Here is a 21,016-nt window from a genome sequence, read left to right as displayed (position 1 = left end):
TTATACTTATAGGGTCACATATTCTTCGTGAGGTACTAAACTGTATGTACTGGGTCTTGTTAAATCCATTTGCTGTGAACCACCCATTGATACTTACAAATATTTCATTAGCTGATTGCTCAGTGAGATCATGGGTACTGTTTTTTATACCAATACTAGTATCATGTGCAAATAAGACAAAATTTGCATTTTGTGACACTGCATATGGAAGGTCATTAATACACTCCTGGAAATGGAAAAAAGAACACATTGACACCGATGTGTCAGACCCACCATACTTGCTCCGGACACTGCGAGAGGGCTGTACAAGCAATGATCACACGCACGGCACAGCGGACACACCAGGAACCGCGGTGTTGGCCGTCGAATGGCGCTAGCTGCGCAGCATTTGTGCACCGCCGCCGTCAGTGTCAGCCAGTTTGCCGTGGCATACGGAGCTCCATCGCAGTCTTTAACACTGGTAGCATGCCGCGACAGCGTGGACGTGAACCGTATGTGCAGTTGACGGACTTTGAGCGAGGGCGTATAGTGGGCATGCGGGAGGCCGGGTGGACGTACCGCCGAATTGCTCAACACGTGGGGCGTGAGGTCTCCACAGTACATCGATGTTGTCACCAGTGGTCGGCGGAAGGTGCACGTGCCCGTCGACCTGGGACCGGACCGCAGCGACGCACGGATGCACGCCAAGACCGTAGGATCCTACGCAGTGCCGTAGGGGACCGCACCGCCACTTCCCAGCAAATTAGGGACACTGTTGCTCCTGGGGTATCGGCTAGGACCATTCGCAAACGTCTCCATGAAGCTGGGCTACGGTCCCGCACACCGTTAGGCCGTCTTCCGCTCGCGCCCCAACATCGTGCAGCCCGCCTCCAGTGGTGTCGCGACAGGCGTGAATGGAGGGACGAATGGAGACGTGTCGTCTTCAGCGATGAGAGTCGCTTCTGCCTTGGTGCCAATGATGGTCGTATGCGTGTTTGGCGCCGTGCAGGTGAGCGCCACAATCAGGACTGCATACGACCGAGGCACACAGGGCCAACACCCGGCATCATGGTGTGGGGAGCGATCTCCTACACTGGCCGTACACCACTGGTGATCGTCGAGGGGACACTGAATAGTGCACGGTACATCCAAACCGTCATCGAACCCATCGTTCTACCATTCCTAGACCGGCAAGGGAACTTGCTGTTCCAACAGGACAATGCACGTCCGCATGTATCCCGTGCCACCCAACGTGCTCTAGAAGGTGTAAGTCAACTACCCTGGCCAGCAAGATCTCCGGATCTGTCCCCCATTGAGCATGTTTGGGACTGGATGAAGCGTCGTCTCACGCGGTCTGCACGTCCAGCACGAACGCTGGTCCAACTGAGGCGCCAGGTGGAAATGGCATGGCAAGCCGTTCCACAGGACTACATCCAGCATCTCTACGATCGTCTCCATGGGAGAATAGCAGCCTGCATTGCTGCGAAAGGTGGATATACACTGTACTAGTGGCGACATTGTGCATGCTCTGTTGCCTGTGTCTATGTGCCTGTGGTTCTGTCAGTGTGATCATGTGATGTATCTGACCCCAGGAATGTGTCAATAAAGTTTCCCCTTCCTGGGACAATGAATTCACGGTGTTCTTATTTCAATTTCCAGGAGTGTAGTTGAATTTTGTCAAACGTCTGTGGAAATGCATTTTTTAAATATTTTAAACTGTCTTCTGAGGAACTATGCAAACCTAAGTTGTCTCCTACAGAAAGGAAAAAGTTGTTGAAAGTGTCTGCAATTTTGGAGGTATCTCAAATCAACTCACTTACATTTAAAATAATTTCCTCATTTGCTTGATTAGTTTTTCCTATTTCATTTTTTACTATGTTCCATATAGTTTTTATCTTGTTATTAGAAGCATTTATTTTTTCTTGAAAATAAATACATTTGGAGGTTCTGATTACTTTGTTTAAAATTTTACAATATAATTTGTAATGTGAGTGAGCTCTATAGTCATCGTTTACCCTTGACATTAAGTACAGTCTTCTTTTTGTTTTGCAAGATACTTTTATTATATTTGTAATCCAAGGTTTTGAAACATTTAATATATTTGCTTTGATTACTTTCTTAGCGCAGCAGTTTTCAATGTGACCTATGACCATATTAGAGAAATAGTTACATTTTTCATTTATCATCTTTCCAGTCTGCATTCCTCAAACAGATTTTTATACCTTCAATTCCTGTTTCATTTATTATTCGTATAGTTTCCCACTTCTTGTTATTAACTGAATCAGACCCCACTATTTTAGATGCAAGCAACTGGGCATCATGAACTGAAAGGCCATTAAATATTGGATTTATACTATGATTTGCTAGTGTGGTATATCTATGAAAATGTTATCAATAGCAGTGCTTCTGGTACCCATAACCCTGTTTGGGTTCTTATGCACTTTTGCTCGAAAATCGATTCTGGTAGCTGGAGTTCAAGTTCTTTGTTAATCGTGCCTTTGCGTCATTGTGGTGATATTTCCACAGGAAGTTTCATCCCTTAACACGTATATCTTTGTGTCTAACCGCGAAGTGAAGTACCCGTTTTCATGGATGTACTTTTAAAATTTTTTTAATGTAACGAAACATTTTCTTGAACGTTCGCAGCCCGTATTTCACCCAATAAAGGGTTGAATGTCCAAAAACAGGGAAAACGTATTTTTTACATTTCCAACATGGAATCCAAATACAGATATTCATATATTTAGCTTTGAAAACGTTTTCACAACGAAATAATCATAAAACTTTCCATTCCATATTTCACTCCCTTAGGGGGTGAATTTCCAGAAACAATAAAACACTTATATTTTTATTTATGACTAAGAAGACAAATAGCAATTTCTATAGATGTAACTTTAAAAATGCTTTAGTGGCTCTTTAAAAATGATTTATCTCCAAAAAACTTCCATCAACTACTTTACCTCCTTAATGGGTGAAGTTCCAAAAATGCTGAATTACTTTCTTTTTATTTCTAGCTGAGAAACTGAATACCAGCTTCCGTCTTTCTGTCTTGAAAACTGCCTTTATAGCGACATATTTTCAAAAACCTTTCATCCCCTTAGAAGTGTAATTTCGAACAGTCTCTTCTTAAACGATATCTCCAGTATAAGATGCACACACCTCAAAATTTCAAGTTTCTATAGTTAGAGTTTTCGGATGGACGATGATGAGTGAATGAAGTAGTCTGGCCCTATTTCACCCCCTTGAGGGTTGAATTTCCCGAAACAGGGAAACACGAATTTCTTTCATTTGTAACTGAGAAGTCAAATAAAAATTTTCATAGATTTAGTTTTAAAAATGCTTACGCAATGGAATGTTGTCATAAAACATTGCACCCTCCCATTTTACCCCCTTACGAGATTAATTTCCAAAAATAGTGAAGTAGGTATTGTTTTATTTCGAACAGAGAAGCCAAATACAAATTTTCATAGAGTTAGCTTTAAAACTGCTTGCCTAAGAAACATTTCCACAAACTTACATCCGGTATTTCACCCTCATAAGAATTGAATTTCGAAAAACAGTGACAAATTTATTTTTTATTTCTAACTGAGAGGTCAAATGCAAATTTTCGTAGATTTAGTCTTGAAAATGCGTTTATAATCAAATATTTCATAAGACAGTTCATTCCCTATTTCACCCCATTACAGGTTGATTTTCCAACACTGGCTGAAAGTCTTATTTCTTTATTTCTGACCGAGAAACCATATACCAGTTTTCGTAGATCTGGCTTCAAAATTGTCTTCGTAGCGACATATTTTCAAAAAGACACTTCATTTCTATTTCTTCTCGTTAAGGATAATAAATGCGACTTTTAAAACGAGTCAACCAGCCCGTATTTAAAGCCACACTTCTCGAGTGGCTGCGTGGTCTACGATGCGGGACTTAACTGTGTTTCTGTTTCCTTCTCCTTTCAGATAATCTCAACGTATTCGACGAGGCCGCTACTGGTGTTTTAGAGTGGGCAAAACAATACCTCGAGTTCTCAGAAAAAATGTGCCACGGATTTCTGAAAGATGAAAACGTACAGAGTCTGTACAAGTCGGGAAAAAAGTTCGACGTCATTATTCTAGAGAATATCTTCACAGAATGTTTACACGGATACGCTCACGGCCTGAAAGCGCCTGTGATCGTGCTGACGAGTTTTGGAGGTCTGGACTGGATGGCCTGGATGGTGGGGAATCCAAACCCGTACGCCTACGTTCCGACTGCGTTCCTCACATTCGGCACGCACATGAATATTCTTGAACGGCTAGTGAACACAGTTGTTGGGATTGGACACAACGTGCTGCGTCATATTTTATACATACCTCGACTAGATTCTATTTTACAAACGTATCTGAGAGATCCTTCACTGCCGTCTCTGTCAGAAATCGAAAGACGAACTTCACTTCTCTTAGTTAATTACCATTTCACTCACGGAAGCCCACGTCCCCTCGTACCCAACATGGTCGAAGTTGGAGGGATGCATGTCGGGAAGCCTAAGCAGCTACCACAGGTAAGATGTCACAGTATTAACAGGAAAGATTGAAACATAGCGGATCTGCATATGTTGCTTCATGAATGTTTATAATTTTAGTAATACGTGGGATGTTCAATAAGTAACGCAACACATTTTTTTTATCAATCGATTTCTGTTGTAAAAAATGCAGAATTTTTTGTCGGACATCGTAGAATGTTCCCGCTTCAGTTCCTATAGTTTCCTGAAGTTCCGATAGGTGGCATCACTGTACGTAGCCTTGAAAATGGCTCTGAGCACTACAGGACTTAACATCTGAGGTCATCAGTCCCCTGGAACTTAGAACTACTTAAACCTAACTAACCTAAGGACATCACACAGAGCCATGCCCGAGGCAGGATTCGAACCTGCGACCGTAGCGGTCGCGCGGTTCCAGACTGAAGTGCCTAGAACCGCTCGGCCACAGCGGCCGGCCGTAGCCTTCAAAATAGCGTCTCTAACTGAGGTACTTTTCAAGCAGAGAGCTGTTTTTGAGTTTCTTTCGGCATAAAACCAGAGCATCACAGATAGTCACAGCCGCTTGCAGAATGTCTACGGAGACGTAGCCGTGAACAAAAGCAAGGTGAGTCGTTGGGCGAGGCGTCTGTCATCATTGCACGGAGGTCGCGCAAACCTGTCCCATCTCCCGCTTACCAGCCGACCGCACACGGCTGTCACTCCTACAATGTTGAAACGTGTGCACGCTCTTACTGGAGAGACACTCTCAATGGTGTGTGCCAACTCGATTCCTGGCCTCCTGACAGAAGAGGACAAGGAGCACTGGTGGACCATCTGTGCGAAATTGCCTGTGCGTTACGAAGCCGACTGTGACAATTTTTTGTCGAGCATCGTCACAGACCATGGAACATGAGTCTCTGACTTCGAACAGGAAATGGCAGTCCATGGTGGTGCTGGTAAGTTCCTATGGGACCAAACTGCTGAGGTTATCGGTCCCTAGGCTTACACGCTACTTAATCTAACTTAAAGTAACTTACGCTAAGAAGACAAGCCTCCATGAAATGACGCACCTCTGCTCTGAAGAAAAAGTTCCCAGCCACACCATGAGATGGTAAAGTCATGGCAGCCGTCTTCTGGGACTGTGAAGGGATTATTCTATTTGCTACCCACCCTCATGGTGCCATGATCAACACTAAAGTGTAATGTGCCACTTTCGGGGAACTGAAGAAACAACTTCAGCGTGTTTTTCCTCACAAAAATGCTACAGCAGTGCTATTCCAGACTCCTATAGTCGTCAGGAGAGAGTCAGGCAGGATGCAGTGATCAGGATCTAGCCACGCGGAAAGCGCCAAGGAAACATCAGTGGCAATAACGCAATACAGGATTGTCTTGGAAGCGCCACGCTACATCCAGGCCCGCAGACCAGTGGCCTCACTAACAAAACAGGGCTGTTACGCACTGGACTTGCGGTTCCGCCAATCCAGCAAAGCGTCGGGCGGTGGCCCCCTACTCCAGTATCGATCTCGAGAGTCTTCTTGTTAACTTCGAAGATTTGCACTCGACAGTCACCGCCCCAGGTCCACCTATATACTGAAACTTCCTGGCAGATTAAAACTGTGTGCCGGACGGAGACTCGAACTCGGGACCTTTGCCTTTCGCGCGCAAGTGCTCTACCAACTGAGCTACCCAAGCACGACTCATGCCCCTCCTCACAGCTTTACTTCTGCCAGTACCTCGTCTCCTACCTACCAAAAAGGCAAAGGTCCCGAGTTCGAGTCTCGGTCCGGCACACAGTTTTAATCTGCCAGGAAGTTTCATATCAGCGCACACTCCGCTGCAGAGTAAAAATCTCATTCTGGCACATAAATACTCTCTGACTCGCAGGGGTATGCCCTCAGCTGCCATTTAGTGGACAGTTGCCAGCAGCATCGGTGTCTGCCACAGGAAGAGGATGACCAGCAGCAGTAACCCCCCCCCCCCTTCCATCGAAGGCGGATGACGGACGGCGTCCAGGTCACACAGGAGAAGTCTCCAAGGGGCCTGCAGAGTGACGGAGGCCTCTGAGCTCCATGACTGCTGCGTCGGAAGTTTATAGTGCATCAGCAGCGTCCTTCCAGCCAGATTCATGGCTCCATAGACGATCGAAGACAGCGCGGTGTGGCGAGAGTCGACCTCCGTAGCCTCCCCTCTCACTGGATAGCTACAACGGACACAAGGGCTGAGACTATGGTCTGGGCAGTCAGCAACCAGACTTTAGTTAGGACAGGTGACGTACTTACGTTGGCGTTTCCCGTGTTCTCTGCAGCGGTGGGGATGGCTATGACGTCATGTGACCTGGTCTTAACTCGCTGTCTGCTTTGTAAATTTTTTTTGCTTATTTATAGACAGAATCACATGTATATGACACAGTATGACCGGTTTCGGCCATACAATGACCATCTTCAGATGCTATAACAATACAAAAGAAAATTTATATTAAAACCTAAAAAATAAGTGCAATATTTAACCACACTTATTAGTAATCTAACATATAGTTCATACCTAAAAGCGGCATACACTGTAGAGATGGGCAAAACTGTTCTTTTCAGAGATCGGATCAGAACTGTTCACTCCCTGAAATGAACTAGCTCTTTTTCATGACTCACCACTCATTCACAATAGAAAATAAATGAAAGGCACATTGCCTTTTAAACTTGGTTTATTCCAGTACTATACCTGTATTTTTATCTTATTTGATCCTATTTTGAAGTGACACAGATAATGAGTGAGAATTTTGTATTGTTTGTTGAAATTTCCACGATATGACGAAGTTTTTGATTATTGATTTATTTTGCACTATCGTGGTTTTTTGGGTGATCGGAAAATGTTGTAACTTGAGATTTAAATTAACAATATATTTGGCTATAATGTATTAAAATTTCATTAACCTCGTACAAATACATCGCAAGCCATATATTTTTAAAGTGAACGTTTCCTTCTGAAGACGCCTAAAATCGCAAAATCCGTACCAGAATAAGAAAAATATATATATAAATTTGGCTATAAGACTAAAGTGCTGCATATAGCCTTATGCAGAATAAAACAAGGAAAATATTGGTGTATCACATTTTACGATACATTTATCGGTTCGCTCGTAATTAAAGCGTAAATTCGAGTGTCCGTAATAAAAATCCTATAGTAAGAGGAGTTGTCAGGAACCTAATCTGATCAGTTTAAACAAATAAAAATAAAATAAACACAAATGATGTGTACATAACATAATAATGTAATATACATAGCGGTATTACTACGAAGAACAATATCCAGTAGAGACAAACTCCGATGCAGAGGCGCTGAGTCAAGCAGGTCGAACCGCGAGCTATATTACTGCGTGAGCTAAGACCGCAGAGACCAGAGTGACACCTGAGTTGCTTTGCGCAACGCTCTGGCTAGAGTCGAGAATGGTGGGGTGAGCGTTGAGCGGGCGAGTTCCGAGGGTGGGGGGAGCGGTGAACGGCCACCTGTCACCCGCTCCGAGACAAATCGTCCGTTCTCTTGCGAGCAGGTCGTTGCAAGTAGTTCTTATGTTCTCCACTAGAAGGCTCTCTGTCTTGTTGCTCGCATCAACCGCCCAGAGGGCAGGACGTGCGACTGAAACGATCGCCGACGGAGTGCGATGCAAAGTTGAGGTGCACCAGACACTGAACGCGGCAGAGGAAGCACAGAGACGGCACGGCATATGTTAAACATAAAATCCAATGGGGCACTGCACAATGCAGGCAGCCAAGGTAGAAGCAGGGCAGAGGCCGGCGCTGGCTGTGTTGTGTGGCGTGTAGTGTGCTCTGACCAGCAGAGGCCCCGCTGATATGCTCCGTCTCTCTCTCTCTCTCTCTCTCTCTCTCTCTCTCTCTGCTGTGGGAAACGTTTGGAGCTACCATTCCTTTTTTCTCAATTATTGATTGTTCACTCCTTTGAAAGATTCAACTCTATGAATCAGTTTAGGAGCGGATCCCCCATCTCTAATACACTGAACACAGATTCATGCCTTGTTAAACTAGCTATAATATGTAAAACACCGGTCTTATATACAGGGTGTTACAAAAAGGTATGGCCAAACTTTCAGGAAACATTCCTCACAGACAAATAAAGAAAAGATGTTCTGTGGACATGTGTCCAGAAATGCTTAATTTCCATGTTAGAGCTCATTTTAGTTTCGTTCTTCCACCTACGCTCAATGGAGCACGTTATCAACATTTCATACGGGATACTCTACCTGTGATGCTAGAACATGTACCTTTACAAGTACGACACAACATGTGGTTCATGCACGATGGAGCTCCTGCACATTTCAGTCAAAGTGTTCGTACGCTTCTCAACAACAGATTCGGTGACCGATGGATTGGTAGAGGCGGACCAATTCATTTATGGGGGCATTTGAAAGCTCTTGTCTACGCAACCCCCGTACCAAATGTAGAGACTCTTCGTGCTCGTATTGTGGATGGCTGTGATACAATACGCCATTCTCCAGGGCTGCATCAGCGCATCAGGGATTCCATGCGACGGAGGGTGGATGCATGTATCCTCGCTAACGGAGGAGATTTTGAACATTTCCTGTAACAAAGTGTTTGAAGTCACGCTGGTACGTTGTGTTGCTGTGTGTTTCCATTCCATGATTAATGTGATTTGAAGAGAAGTAATAAAATGAGCTCTAAGGTGGAAAGTAAGCTTTCCCGGACACATGTCCAGATAACATATTTTCTTTTCTTTGTGTGTGAGGAATGTTTCTTGAAAGTTTGGCCGTACCTTTTTGTAACACCCTGTAGATATAAAAATTTGTTAGATTTTGTTCACCGTCTTTGCTCTAGATGCGCGCGTCCTCTATAAGATATTCATAATTTTTCAAAAGCCTAAAATGTACAAATTTGCTATTAATATTTAGGTCAAATGTACATAAAATTTAAGGTTACAGAACAGATCGTTAAATCAGTAAAATAACATTTCAGAACAAGGAGAAAACATTGCTATAGACGAAAATAGTAGTAGCACTCATAGTGCGTATTTCCGACGCCCGATGTCGCTGTATTTCCGGCTATTGCCTGTTTCTGCCGTTGTCCATTAGTACGGCAGGGACGACACGGGCACGTCGACTTGTGTAGTGCTCTGCTGCAGGTGGATGGCACGCTCCTCAGCCTTAAAGGTTGTTGACCTCTGCTACGCCCGCACTAGACAGAGCAATACTCTGCCGCCGGAAGGCTCCGTCCTCAGCTGAAGCACGTATGTCGTAAAAACGAATCGCTCTGATGAACAGATCGTCGTAAATGTTGAAGTATGCGTCTGTTGCAAGTCCATTCTGTTCATTGAGGATTTAGTCAGGTTCTCTGCGTCTCGTAACATAAATCTCCATTTGCTCAAAAATGTCTAATCGTATACTTTTTGTAACTTCATGTAGAATTTGGAGCTGTTCGTCGATGTTACCAATATTATTACCCTCCTCTTGCATATGTAAGCCTAGCGCTGTCTTATTACTGGGGTACGTGTGTTCTTTAAACCTTACATCAAAGGACCTGCCTGTCTGTCCGATATAGCTTTTTTCGCATTCTTGACATGATATTTTGTAGACCCTCGATTTACTATATTTATTACTTTTCCGTGGCAAATTATGACGCACTAGTCTTTCTAAATTATCGAAAGTCCTAAATGCAACTTTAACCCCGTTTCTTCGGAATATATGTTCGATTTTATCTGATGTTTTGCCTATATATTTGATAGTGGCGTACTTATCCTTCTCTGTTGTCGGTTTTACCTGCCGTTTCTCGTTCCCTTTTATCTTCTTCTTAATTTTGCTATGTATGGAGTTAACTATATTTGGGTCATAATCATTTGCAAGGCCGACCTGTCTTAATATGTCAAGTTCTTTTTTCACTTCCATTTGACATAATGGAAGTTTTACTATTGTGTGTAACATTCAATAAAAATATGCATGTTTCTGACGTAGTGGATGATTGGAGTGGGCATTGATAATCACGTCCGTACCGTCGGTTTCCTAAGTATTTGGAACGCATGTCTACCATTTTTGTTATGAACCGTCATATCTAGGAAAAGCCGGAAATACAGCGCCATCCGGCGTCACAAATACACTCTACAAGTGCTACTACTATTTTCGTCTACAGCAATGTTTTCTCCTTGTTCTGAAATGTTATTTTACTGATTTAACGATCTGTTCTGTAACCTTAAATTTTATGTACATTTGACCTAAATATTAATAGCAAATTTGTACATTTTAGACTTTTGAAAAATTATGACTATCTTATAGAGGACGCGCGCATCTAGCGCAAAGACGGTGAACAAAATCTAACAAATTTTTATATCTATATAAGACCGGTGTTTTACATTTTATAGCTAGTTTAACAAGGCATGAATCTGTCTTGAGTGTATGCCGCCTTTAGGTATGAACTACATGTATTTCGCATAAATTCAGTTATATTACTAATAACCGTGGTTAAATATTGCATTCATTTTTTAGGTTTTAATATAAATTTTCTTTTGTATTGTTATAGCATCTGAAGATGGTCACTGTATGGCCGAAACCGGTTATGACTGTGTCATAAACATGTGATTGTGTCTATAAATAAACAAAATATTTTTACAAGAGAATCAATCACTCACTCCTTAGACAAAATGTCGTTTTTTTCCAAAAACTCTGCTTTGTGACTAGTGTGACAATATCTCTTGACTTCTACGATGTAATTATGCTTCGCTTGCAGACTCAGGGACCCAGTCATTCGCTCATGCTGCAGTAGCTCCCATGTCTGCCACAGTTCGCTCGGCATTTACCCCCAGATGGAAATTTACTGGTCATAGAGACAACCAGTTTAGCTTTTGGGAACCGCCGAGGTAGAAGTTGGACGAACTTGTAGTGTATGCCAGGGAAGCTACCCTGGGCCGTAACAGTGCAAGCGAACTTCTCCTTCTCCATGACAGTGCAAGGCCTCGCAGAAGTCCGCGCAGATGAGAGGAGCTCACGAAACCTCAGTGCACTGTTCCTCCTCATCCACCCTACACGCCAGATCTTGCGCCTTCCGACTTCTACCCACTTGTCCCAGCGAAGGGCCCACTCCATGGGAACCTCCAATGTCGACCAACAGAGTGGTGCCATTTGGGCATACATACCCTCCCAGAAAGGTGGTGTAAGGACTTCGCATTGGACGGAGATTATGTTAAAAAATATGGTCTTGTAGCCAAAAGCCTGGGAAATAAGATGGTGTATTGGAATCTCAATGAAACCACCTTCTTTCAGAAAGAAAATGTTGCAATACTTATTGAATGCCCCTCATATGCGGCAGTCTTATGAAAATCTTCATTTGGCCAAAGTGTCAACGCATCTTGGACAAATAAAGAATTTAATAAAATGTACGAGATTTAAATTTACAAATCGCTGTCTCAGTGCTGACTATTTCAGGTAGTCACAATTTTACTTGTACTGTACATTCTCAGTGTTACTGGTTGCCCCTTCCAATACTTTTTTAAAAACAGATTCCTCTACTCTTTCCAGAATGTAAAAGTGTAGTATTTGTAAACTTCATGGTTTACTAGAGGTGGAGAAATTTATGACACATGGAGTTGAACAGAATCACTTACTCTGTAGCTCAATGAATGATTAAAGCAATTTGGCCAAAGGATCGGTAACTGCACAGAGCATGTAAATAATGAACAATAGACAGGTTTTTAAGCCTAAAAGCTAACCTTCGTCTACTGGCACTGACGGCCCATTTAACATCGACCGAACGCCATATCGTCCTCGGCCAAATGGCGTCATTCGGTCGCAGCATGGAGGGGTGTGGTGCCATTACACCGCTCTCACGGCTGTTGCCGGCTTTCCACACCAAGTCGACTTCTCAAACAAGTGGCTCCTCAATTGGCATCACGAGGCTGAACGCTCGCCATTCCAGTCGTTCCACCGAGAAAAAATTCTGTGGCTGTACCTGGAATCGAACCTGAGTTCTCCGCTGACCACCCAGCTGCAGAGGTGGAAGTATTTGAGCCCTGCTCTGGCGGAATAAGCGCTCCAGTGTTTGTAACTTCGTCACGATATTTTACTTTTTGTCATGAAGTTTTGCTTAATAAGGATAAACAGCAGAGACGACCCCTCAGAGATCACAGAAGCCTGCATGACCAGGAGAAAGCTAGATGCAGCCGAAGCGAAAATTAAAAGACCTTTGGAGAAAAGGAACCTTTTGTTTGAATATCAACAGCTAGGACAGGAAGACAGTAGTAAACAAAGAAGAGAAAGCTGTTAGGTGGAGGGAATGTAGTGGATCTATAAAAGGTTAAAAAAAAACTTTAGTGCAAAACTATAAAAACAGAAGAAGGAGTGGGTGAATGTGAGATGACAGATACGATACTCCCAGTAGAATTTGATAGATCTTAAAAGGCCTAAGCGGACCAAGGTCTCTCAGAATATTAAAACCGTTTGGATTGCGAGCCGTGACAAAACTAGTCAATACTGGTAACTGCTGCATACTCTGTTAGTGTCTGCAAGTCCTGTTCGGTGTGATGACTTATATAGCAATACAGCTTTTTGTGGTGCAGGTTAACACTTCATTTTCGTCAGAATCTCAAAATGGAGTATGGAAGGAGTGATACTGTCCAGAGAGCATGGAGCGACACCAAAAATCGCCAATGCGAATCAATACCACAGACAATAGCGAGGGCTCGTTGCAGTCCATAGCAACCAATGGGAGGCATTCCAGAAGACCACGCCCCCCCCGCCCCCCCGCCCCTCTCTCCCATCTCAGCAACAGCAGCGTCCTCACCCTGAGGTCACTGTAGTCTCAGCCAGCAAGAGCTCAGCCCAATTCGAGACCTCAGCTACAGCAGTCAACACTATCGCGTAGGAACAACAAGTATTAAAGGTGCACATGAAACTGTACTGTTACTAATGTTGAGCATTGTGCCTCAAGAGAACAGTTTGTTAATTAGTGCACCAAGTGATGCTCTGCTGGTCCATGACAGTTTTAAATCAACAAGCAATCCTGTGACAAAGAAATGTGTCAAAGTTAAGTAACTATTTTATTAATTCATGTAGTAAAGTGAATATTTAATGTGTTCTAGTTTGATTGGGCTTCTCCCATAGCAATCAAACAACCCACAGTTATGGTCAAATGAAACTAGTTTCGTCTGGTCACAACAGAAGGTAGGCCTAATCAGTTCACAAACTGGTTCTACTCCAGAATGACTCAGTCACACTGGCACCTGTGCATTGCAAACAGTCGATCAAATGTCACCTCGTTTGTCATAAAGCTGACCACGAAGCCACACAACATAAATTATAGTAGCAGAAAGTTATGATTAGTATATACAGACAAAAAATTATAGTATTTTTCATTATCAAAGATAAGTTAAAAGATTTCACCTCACTATATGACAGAATTATTATTCTACCCATGTTTCAAGCTCATGGTCCCCATGAATAAGGCACAAATGAACACAGTTACACGGTGAAGTGTCACTTGTGTTCTCATAATGATATATTTCAAGCGTTCGCCTCCAACCAAGTACTTGTAGCCGCAACTGTGATGCTCAGGTTCTAGGCGCTTCAGTCTGGAACCGCGCGACCGCTACGGTCGCAGGTTCGAATCGTGCCTCAGGCATGGATGTGTGTGATGTCTTAGATTAGTTAGGTTTAAGCAGTTCTAAGTTCTGATGACCTCAGATGTTAAGTCCCATAGTGCTCAGAGCCACTTTTTTGTGGTGCTCAAAGTTGATGGCACCAGCTTCTGTTATCTATGTATTCATAAATATCTCACCTTCCAGACAGCCCGCCTTAAAACTACTGTGACAAAACGAGACTGAGTGACATCCATATCAAAACACAAAACACATTGAAAATAAAGGCAGTTTACTTAATAATTGTACTGGAGTGAGAATCCGCAAAGAAAAACCGAGTAACATGAATATTAGTTCCCAGCAAGTAGAACTAACACGTATGTAAAATCAGAAAAATCCTAATTTTAGCAGTGGACTTCTCAATATCATCCCGCACCAATAAGTTCCAAGAATTATTCGAATGCTACTTGAAAATGAATTTACGAGTATGTAATTATAAGAAATCTTTGTCTATGAAATGTACCCACAGTACCATAAATGTGACCAATCAACAAGAGTCACTCAGCACCAGTGAATACAAAAGGATTGTTTCCATTATACTTTCTTGTTCTCATATATACCATGAAACACAAACAAAACGCAGTTTCAGCACAATATCGAAACACATATCTTTTTATAGTCGGCTAACATGTTATACGTTAAGAAAATATTTGTTATTCCACGTGTTAGTCGTTTTGTCAGCATCCGAAAATCGGAGAAGTAAACATTACTACCAGAAACAGTGCATTAAGTGAAGAAACACAGTAAACGTAAGTATTGGGACAACCTATGTTCTGGCGCACTCTGCACTGGTGCCAGATGTATCCAAGATGGCGATGTCTACATTTGGCAACAGCATATGACATCATCCAAGATGGCGGCTATAACGTCATTCAAGATGGCGGATTTTAGCGGGAAGACAGGTCAATTGGGCTACCTCCACTAACCCAACCCCCCTCCCATCCCCTCCCACAGAAAAATGGCGGGAATTTCAAATTCCAACAGCAGGATAATGCATCACACCTTTACTAACCTAAGAAAATCACGGGAGGATAGGTCACTTGTTCAACCCCGACTAACCTAAGTCACCCAACCAATACCTCTTCCTAGGAACTGGTGCCAAGGTTGAATTTTAGTGGTAAATATAGGTCAATTGGGCTATCTCTACTAACCAAAGAAAATTGCAAGAAGATAAGTCATTTAGGCTGCCTTCACTAACCGAAGTCACCCAGCCGCCACCTCTTCCTAAGGATTGCTGGGAAAAGGACAGCCTGCACTGAGCTGGTGGAGAGAGGAAGGAGTCTACTTTATTTGTTTTGGAACAATTTATTATCACAGTGATACAGAACACACGTTCTGACATCCAACACGGCATACAGACCTGCAAACTACTCCTAGATAACTCATGTATAATGCTCTGCACACGCACTTGCTAATTGTAAACTGTCGAAATAACGTATTGCACAGCCTACAGTTCTACAAACCACTCGTAAATAATGCAATACATTTACATCCAGAGAGCCAAACAACTCGTAAATTGTCAAAATAATTATTTATCTAAAAGATTCTGCAAACGTGCTTGCTAATCGTCAGCTGTCGAAATCAGGGATCAGTCTTTATTTAAACAATTACAGACAGCACCACCATCCAATGCGTTCAGCAGGAGGTCTGCACTCCAACTGACCTAGTACGCAGCACCACCACCGGAGGGCGCTGTCGTCTGTTCCATGACATACCAAGGTGGCTGCCATGACGTCACCTGATGATGCATGAACCATTATCCAAGATGGCGGCAAACAGTGTGTTCATCACAAGGTCTAGACCTATTACACACAACCACTAACAGAATGCTGTCGTCCATTCCATGACGTAATCCAAGATATTGGGTGAAATGGCACGAAAAGGACTCTACCTGTGATGGACGTAAGTCTTTATTTTGCAGGCAGCCTCTCCACCATGAGATCTAGAGTCCAACTGACCTAGTATACAGTACTGCCACTAGAGGGTACTGTCATCTGTCCTGTGACATAATCCAAATTGGAGGTCTGGAGGGGGAAAATGGCGCGAAAATGACTCAGCCTGCACTGGGCTGCTGGGGAGAGTAAGGAAGGAGTGTACTCTATTTATTTTGAAACATTTTATTTAGGGATGTCTAATTTACCGAAATAATTTCAGCACAGACATGCAAACCCCTCCTAAATAATGCAGTACACTGATGTGCTCACGCAGCTACCATACGCAAGACACCTCCGGGCAGCACGTGTCTTTACCATTGATGACAGAGTTGCACAGAGCGCGCCTAGCGTGACTGACGCAACACTGTGTATTCCCAATGTTATACTGAAGCCACATGGCTATGTAAAATAATAACCGAGTCGACCTCGCGGAAATTGTATAGTGTTCCAGAACTAGTTAATGCTCGCTTTCTTTATGTGTCAGCTTGTATGCATTGAAATTCTTGCCCTAACAGAACCTGTTTACGAAAATAGCGCAGAATGACGTCGAATGCAGTCTTCCTCATGGACTTGTCCGTCACGTGTTACCATTCCTGCTTTCAACACACACAAACGTTCCCCCCACTATGTAGAGGCTCCTATATCACAGCACAAAGGATTGGCTCTTATCGAACTTACCCGCCGAATTACTGATGCCACCGGCATCGAAGCACCATCCACATTTTCTTTCTTTCTGCAGACAGGACAGTCAGCAGTAAAATTATTTTGCACGGATTGCTAAATTGCATTGACAGTTAAACCCACAAAGTTGTCTACAGATCATCAAATACATATGAGACTCACAAGAATATTGGAAGCCAGGAACATATTTACCAGTGTAACTACAATTAAATATTACAATTGCTGCTAGTCTGACACTGATCGATGTACAGGTAATGTCTCCTCTTGATGACTGTGTTTCTGGAACGAATCTCAGTATCTATAGTGCACATAATTTTCCACATAAAAGATCTTTCTCATACCCTCACGGTTATCAATGTGTCGAATTTATACGTCCCTCATGATAGGACACAGTCATCCTCTCTAGTCAATCCACAACATAAACCAAACTAACTTTAAATGTAATATATACACATTTTACACAATGAAAGCCAAAGTAACTTTAAAATTCAATATATACGCATTTTACACAAACAGTGCAGTTATCATTTACATCTGTACAGCACCCAAAAAAAAATATGGTATGCCCACACTCACACTGGCTACACATCACGATGCTCCTTAGTCCTAGGGAAGCACCATCCACCTTTTATTCCTTTCTACAGATGTGACATTCAGTGGCAATAAACTATTTTACACTAATCACCATATTACACTGACAACTACACCTCGCAAATTGCCATATATGTCGTCAAATATGGAAAGACTCTTACACAATTACACTGCTCTCCCTCTAAGGAAAGGAGCTTGAATACTAGAGCATGAAACTGATCTCGAACCCAGCAGTATATCACCATGTACCATGTCGATGTAGTAAACATACAATTCATATCTTCTGCCATACAAAGTCATCCCTTTTACATGAGAAAGCCGTCAGTGGATCTAAGTCACTCTCAGAACTGTTATGCAAAGACTGGCTCGTCCCCCCCCCCCCTGGTACAACCACTTTGCTGTTTCTGGTTCAGACCTGACTGCTTGCTCGTGTTTCTGCACCCATCTCCAGACTCTGGGATTACAACAACATACCTAATTTCGCATGGTTTGCACACTGCAGTATCATACCGATCGCTCATGCAACATAATTTCGAAGATATAGACTGAGAATTCTTTCTATGCAAACCTGAAACCTTAGCTAGGTGGAGCGTGGTCTAAACCACTGAGTAACTAGAAACAAACAGACGAAAAATGATATTTCCACCAGTGAATACTGATCTGAGTGATGTAACAGATTCCAAATCATACCTATAATTTACGAGGTCAACTAAGGTGTTTCTTATGTCTAGAGAACCGGCAAACGTGTCTTCCACATGGTAGATGCACACCCCACAGTCGAACTTTTCTCAACTATATAAAAGCGTGAAATGTGCAGAAGCAGTCAACTGAACAATTTACATGGAAGGGAATGATGGTCCAGCGCGAACCCACCTCCATATTCATTCTCAGATTGCCACGGAATCACAAAAGCTATCCAACACATACTAAGTATTAGTTTGGTATTCGGTAGTCTAGAGGACAAAACCTTAATTCATACACATTCCTACACTCCAACAGGCCTCTGTATTCTGACAGCTCCATTCGTTAGAGGGAAATTTGAATCACCCCCTCACAGGTCACCAGCACTGCAGGCCGAGCACGCACAGGTAGAATCAATCATCCTAAGAAATTGCTCACACACACACACACACACACACACACACACACACACACACACACACATATATATATATATATATATATATATATATATATATATATATATGCGTGTGTGTGTGTGTGTATATATATATATATATATATTACAACTAAATGTTACGATCGTGGTCTCAGTTGAAAGACATTCAACAATGAGCAAAGTATCGGAAATATACCCTGTTGATGGATGTATGTGGATTAAAGCACTGTCTACTTGCGATCGTTAACAGTAAACCTGTCAATGCAATTTAGCGATCTGTGCAAAATAATTTTACTGCTGAAAGTCCTGTCTGCAGAAAGAAAGAAAATGTGGCTGGTGATTCGATGCCGGTGGCATCAGTAATTCGGCGGGTAAATTCGATAAGAGCCAACCATAATTCTTGGTTCATTCACATCCTTTGTGCTGTGATATAGGAGCCTCTACATAGCGGTGGGAACGTTTGTGTGTGTTGAAAGCAGAATGGTAACAAGTGACAGGGTACCACCTTAGGTTCGCGAGGGAGACCACATTTGACGTCATTCTGCGCTATTTTCATAAACAGGTTCTGTTAGGGCAAGAATTTCAATGCATACAAGCTGCCACATAATAAAAGCGAGCGTTAACTATTTCTGAGACACTATACAACTTCCACGAGGTCGACTCGGTTATTATTTTAGATAGGCATGTGGCTTCAGTATAACACTGGGAACATTGCTAGACACCTAGACACGCAAGCGACGGTATGTACCTATGCACGGTGTTGCGTCAGTCATGCTGGGCAGTTAAGTATGGTTAGACACGTCTCTAATGCCACACTAGGAACAATGCGCCCTGTGCAACTGTGTCGTCAATGGTAAAGACACGTGCTGCCCGGAGGTGTCCCGCATATTGTAGCTGCGTGAGCGCGCCTTGGAGTTCTCTGAGTCTGTATAACACTGACTGGATACCCAAAAATAGAGACAACTATCACCTGTGTCCAGTGGCAGCTCTCGGCCGTGACAGCTTGCATGCCCCTGGTGCAGCTGCTCCTCCACCCCGTTGCGTCAGTAACAATGCCTAGGTGAACACATATTTCCAGAGGAATTTCTCAGGTATCAAGTATGAAAGGGATGTCGCCGCCTCATGCTTGATGGCACCTGTGTGTAGTTTGACAGCTGATGGGCGCGTCACTTTGCTGGGGCTGCCTGTAACCTCCTGTGCGGTCTAGTGGACAGAGAGTGGCAGAGGGTGCTTGCATGTGTTGATTGCGTGTCCGTTTGATTCTTTTGTGAGTGTGTCTGTAGGCTGTGTTATGTGTTATTTGGACAGTTTACGAGTTGATTTCGTGCCTGCACATCAGTGTACTGAATTATTTAGGAGGAGTTTGCGTGTCTGTACTGCATGTCTGGAGAGCGTTATTGAGAAGTAGTTTACAGGTCTGCTGACTGTGTATTGTGACCCCAAGCAGATCAGAGCGAGTGTTTTGTGTCATTGTGATAAATATACTCCCTAAATAAAATGTTTCAAAATTACTCTCCCCAGCAGCCCAGTGCAGGCTGAGTCAGTTTCGCGCCATTTTCCACCTCCAGAGTACTATCTTGGATTATGTCACAGGAGGGATGACAGTACCCTCTGGTGGCAGTATTGTGTACTAGGTCAGTTTAGATCTCGTGGTGGGGAGGCTATCTGCAAAATAAAGACTTATGTCCATCACAGGCAAGGTACTTTTGTCGCCATTTCACCTCACCATCTTGGATTACATCACAGAATGGACGACAGCATTCTCTGGTTGTGGCACTGTGTACTAGGTCTAGACCTCATGGTGAACATACTGTTCGCCACCATCTTGGATAATGGTACTTGCGTTGTCAGCTGATGTCATGGCTGCCATCTTGGATTGTCATGGAATAGACGACAGTGCCCTCTGGTGGTGGCACTGTGTACTAAATCAGCTGGAGTGCAGACCTCCTGCCAAACACACTGGATGGTGATGCTATCTCTAATTGTTTAAATAAAGACTGATGCCTGGTTTCGACAGTTGACGATTAGCAAGCATGTTTTTCAGAGTCTTTTAGATGGATTATTATTCTCACAATTTACAAGTTGTTTGGCTCTCTGGACATAAATGTATTGCATTATTTACGAGTGGTTTGCAGGTCTGTAGACTGTGCAATGCGTTATTTTGACAGTTTACAATTAGCAAGTGCGTGTGCAGAGCATTACACATGAGTTATTTAGGAGTTATTTTGTCATGGAATGGACGACAGTGCCATCTGGTGGTGGCACTGTGTACTAGGTCAGCTGGAGTGCAGACCTCCTGCCAAACACACTGGATGGTGATGCTGTCTCTAATTGTTTAAATAAAGACTGATGCCTGGTTTCGACAGTTGACAATTAGCAAACACGTTTTTCAGAGTCTTTTAGATGGATTATTATTCTGACAATTTACGAGTTGTTTGGCTCTCTGGACATAAATGTATTGCATTATTTACGAGTGGTTTGCAGGTCTGTAGACTGTGCAATGCGTTATTTTGACAGTTTACAATTAGCAAGTGCGTGTGCAGAGCTTTACACATGAGTTATTTAGGAGTGGTT

At 43.0% G+C, this 21,016-nt stretch overlaps 1 protein-coding gene across 21 annotated transcripts in view; it reads left to right on the top strand.

Annotated features, from left to right (window-relative positions):
- Positions 1 to 21,016, top strand: part of LOC126203013 (UDP-glycosyltransferase UGT5-like) — a 972,471-nt gene that overhangs the window by 649,061 nt on the left and 302,394 nt on the right. For 3 of the 21 annotated variants that reach the window (XM_049937253.1, XM_049937252.1, XM_049937251.1), the window contains one exon: positions 3,933 to 4,513. The exons of the other annotated variants lie outside the window; for them this stretch is intronic. In XM_049937253.1, the coding sequence (XP_049793210.1) occupies positions 3,933 to 4,513 (581 nt within the window). The remainder of the gene's footprint in view (positions 1 to 3,932; positions 4,514 to 21,016) is intronic. 21 annotated transcript variants of the gene reach the window in all.

The sequence above is a fragment of the Schistocerca nitens genome, chromosome 9, assembly GCF_023898315.1.
Source record: "Schistocerca nitens isolate TAMUIC-IGC-003100 chromosome 9, iqSchNite1.1, whole genome shotgun sequence".
NCBI lineage: Eukaryota > Metazoa > Arthropoda > Insecta > Orthoptera > Acrididae > Schistocerca > Schistocerca nitens.
The sequence above is the reverse complement of the archived record's forward strand: the minus strand, read 5'-3'. Positions and strand labels throughout refer to the sequence as shown.